Source organism: Mercurialis annua, linkage group LG6 (assembly GCF_937616625.2).
Source record: "Mercurialis annua linkage group LG6, ddMerAnnu1.2, whole genome shotgun sequence".
Lineage (NCBI taxonomy): Eukaryota > Viridiplantae > Streptophyta > Magnoliopsida > Malpighiales > Euphorbiaceae > Mercurialis > Mercurialis annua.
In genome coordinates this window covers 11,007,849-11,011,089 of record NC_065575.1, presented here as the reverse complement: position 1 = coordinate 11,011,089, position 3,241 = coordinate 11,007,849, and the positions used below count along the sequence as shown (strand labels likewise).

Here is a 3,241-nt window from a genome sequence, read left to right as displayed (position 1 = left end):
GTTAGATAGAAAAACACATAAAATAAAATAAAAATAAATTTTTTTTTTGTGATGAAGAAAAAAATAATAGAAAAGTTACCTGAAAAATTAGTAGATTTTTTTTGCAGTGTTTAGTATTGAGAAGTAAAATATATGGATATTAATAGTGATGATTTTAGGTAGGTTTAAAAGATTTTTGACATCGGTGAGATGATTACAATATAACAACAATTAATTGCAATAACTTTTGTTACTGTTACCTTATTTATTATCTTTTTGTTATTATTTCCTTATTTTATTCAAAAAAAATTCTAATATTTTTGACTTTTTGTTTTTCCTTTTTAGGTGTTAAATGTGAAATTATACTTAAGTTATGAGTTATGTAGACGGAAGCAAGGAAATTTTGTGTTAAATGTGGAATTTAAATGATTATTTTATTCAAAAAAGTTTTTATTTATCCTGTGTGTCCGGTGTGTGGTTGTGAGGATGAGTCAGCTTGCCATCTTTTCATCAACTGTCGGTTTGCGCAAGATTGTTGGAGGTCAGCAGGTATAGCGTTTGTGAGTTATGCAGGTACAAAAGTTGTGGACTGGGTCAAGTCTTGGCTGGTTGTAGCTGATAAGGAGTCTGCCTGTGTTATTTCAATGGTTTGTTGGCACATCTGGTCCAACAGAAACAGTATTGTTTGGTCTGAGAAGCGGTTGGAGGTGTTGGACGTGCTTAATATGGCGGGGTGTCAGCTCACTGCGTGGAGAAAGGCAAGAGAATCTAATCCAGCTAAGGATAATGTTAACTTGGTGCGAGAGGATGGTAGATTAAAGTGGGTGAGGCCGGCCGAAGGTGTGTTGAAGGTAAACGTTGATGCTTCTTGCAGAAATGATGGCAGGTCGATAGGAGTTGGGATAACAGTGAGAAATAGCTCAGGTGTGCTGGTTCAAGCTCGGGCTGTTAATTTTCTGGGGAATCATGATCCAAGGGTGGCTAAGATAATGGGTATACGTGAGGCTTTGAGCTGGGTGAAAACCGATCAGCGGGTGGTGGTTGAATCCGATGCGATGGAGGTGGTGTTGGCTATTAGGAATTCTGGTGTAGCAGAGACGGATCTGTTGGTGCTCGATTGTGTTGAATTAGCGAAACAGTTTATTAATTTGCGTTTTGTTTTTGTAAGGCGATCTGCGAATCAGCCTGCGCATGTATTAGCGCAATTTGCCCGTTCCTTGTCAGGTCATCAGGATTGGTTTAACCACTATCCTGGATTTCTTACAGCTGTTGTCGCTATGGATTTGATTTAATAATATCATTCCTTTTTCCCTAAAAAAAAATGATTATTTATAACTCCAAATAATGAAGGGATTAAAAATAAAAATTAGAAAATGATATATGAGGTTGTTACCTAATTTATTATGAAATTTTTACTTTATTCATTATTTTTATTATTACCTTTATTCAATATTTTTTTGTTAAAGTATGCAAAAATTCTGTCATTTTACCTCATCTAGTTAATTGGAAAATAAACATAATTAATGTTATTAAGTAAATTCTTGCAAGATTAGTAATTAAATTTTACCATTTTCCATTTATCCTTTTGCATTTAGATGATTGACGGTTTTTATTTCCTATTTTTCTCTTTTTCTTTGCAGAGTAATATTTCATCCATGTATAATAAATGTATGGTTAGACCTATATTTGAATAAAATCTGAATGTTTTTAATTATTACATATTTAATAATATATAAACTATAAATTAATTGTTCTATATTCTTTGTCTTTTTTTGAGTATTTGTAGAGCTGCAGAGTTTTACAATTTTAAGCATCATGATTTACCTTATTCGGGAAATGATGTTTTTTGATATTTTAATTTCTTTTGTTATAACTCATAGACCTTTTAGCTTAGGCCGTTTGCCTTCCATGACTTTGTGGATGTGCTAATACAACTATCATTTATCAAAAAAAATTATATTTAACGCAAAATTTTATTTATAATTTATTTGCATGTTTTAAGAAGACGGTTAGGTATAAATAAAATTAGAAGGTGGTTAGGTATAAATAAAATAAGAAGATATTAGATATAAATAAAATTTAAACCCGTGATTTGTTTCAACATTACTTTTAATTAATTATTTTGCAAAGAAAACATACCAAAATTAAAAGGAGACAAATATGGTATATAAAGTAAAGTTTATGAAGAACATAACCAAAAAAATATTAGCATTTATATAAACAAAATTATTATTGAAATTATATAATTAAAATAGTAATATAAGAATTACAATTAATTAAAGATGTGTAATTATATATTGCCAATTTTGTAAAATTTATGCCAATTAAAACAAATGTATAAAAGAATTAAATATATTGTCAAATTTGATGAATTAACATTTAATGTGATTAATTGTCATTTACATAATATAAATGAAAGAATTAAAAAGAAAGAAAAGATATTAAAAAGAAGAAAAGGGTGAGAATCAATTACATGTTGCCACTTGTCAATCATAGGGAAAAAACGTCCTGCTTTATATATATACTAGCGTTAGGCCCGCGCGTTGCGCCGTATTTATTTGATTTTCATTTAATTTTTAAATAAAATTATGATAGAATTTTTTAAGTTTTTTAGTTTGTTAAACAAAATTATGATAAACAATGTCGAGCAATCAACATCATATCCAATCATAAAAAAAATAGAAACACATTTTTTATTCGATTCTTAAATAAATTCTTTATTTTAAAACTATAATAGGTGAATAATTTATTTTCTAGTCGCTTCCTATAATCAACTGAAACTTAATTTAGGTTATATATAAAAATCAGGTTAAGCCTAGATAAAAAAACAGCCAAACTTGTTAATCAAGAATTATATCAGGAGAATCTAAGAAAAAATTAGCTCAATTCACGAATATTATAAGAAAAATATATAGTCTGTCGCCTTTCTTCGTACAGATTCTCTTAAATATTAATTTGAATGTATGATGGCTCCTATGGTTCAAGGCCGCGCTAGAATCGCTATAAATTGGTTTGCAAGATGGCATTTGTAAGAATTAAAGCTCCTGGCTTGCAAAATGCTGCTGCTAAACACCGCACAAATATATGGTGATCAAGATATACAATACACGTTATCCAAATCACTTGCCATCATAAGTAAAACAACTATATTATTTCATGTGTCTTAGCAAATTCAAATAAAAATGTACCGTGAACACCTAATTTAGAATTCCCATGTCAACTATTCCAAAAAAAAAATGGAAAGCTTGCAACTTTAAATCAA

The 3,241-nt window shown here is 29.4% G+C and overlaps 1 protein-coding gene across 1 annotated transcript; it reads left to right on the top strand.

The window, feature by feature from the left end:
- Positions 1-404: 404 nt before the first annotated feature.
- Positions 405-1,271, top strand: LOC126687573 (uncharacterized). The gene has a single exon (XM_050382131.1). It carries the CDS (start codon positions 405-407, stop codon positions 1,269-1,271), a length of 867 nt encoding a protein of 288 aa, XP_050238088.1.
- Positions 1,272-3,241: the final 1,970 nt, after the last annotated feature.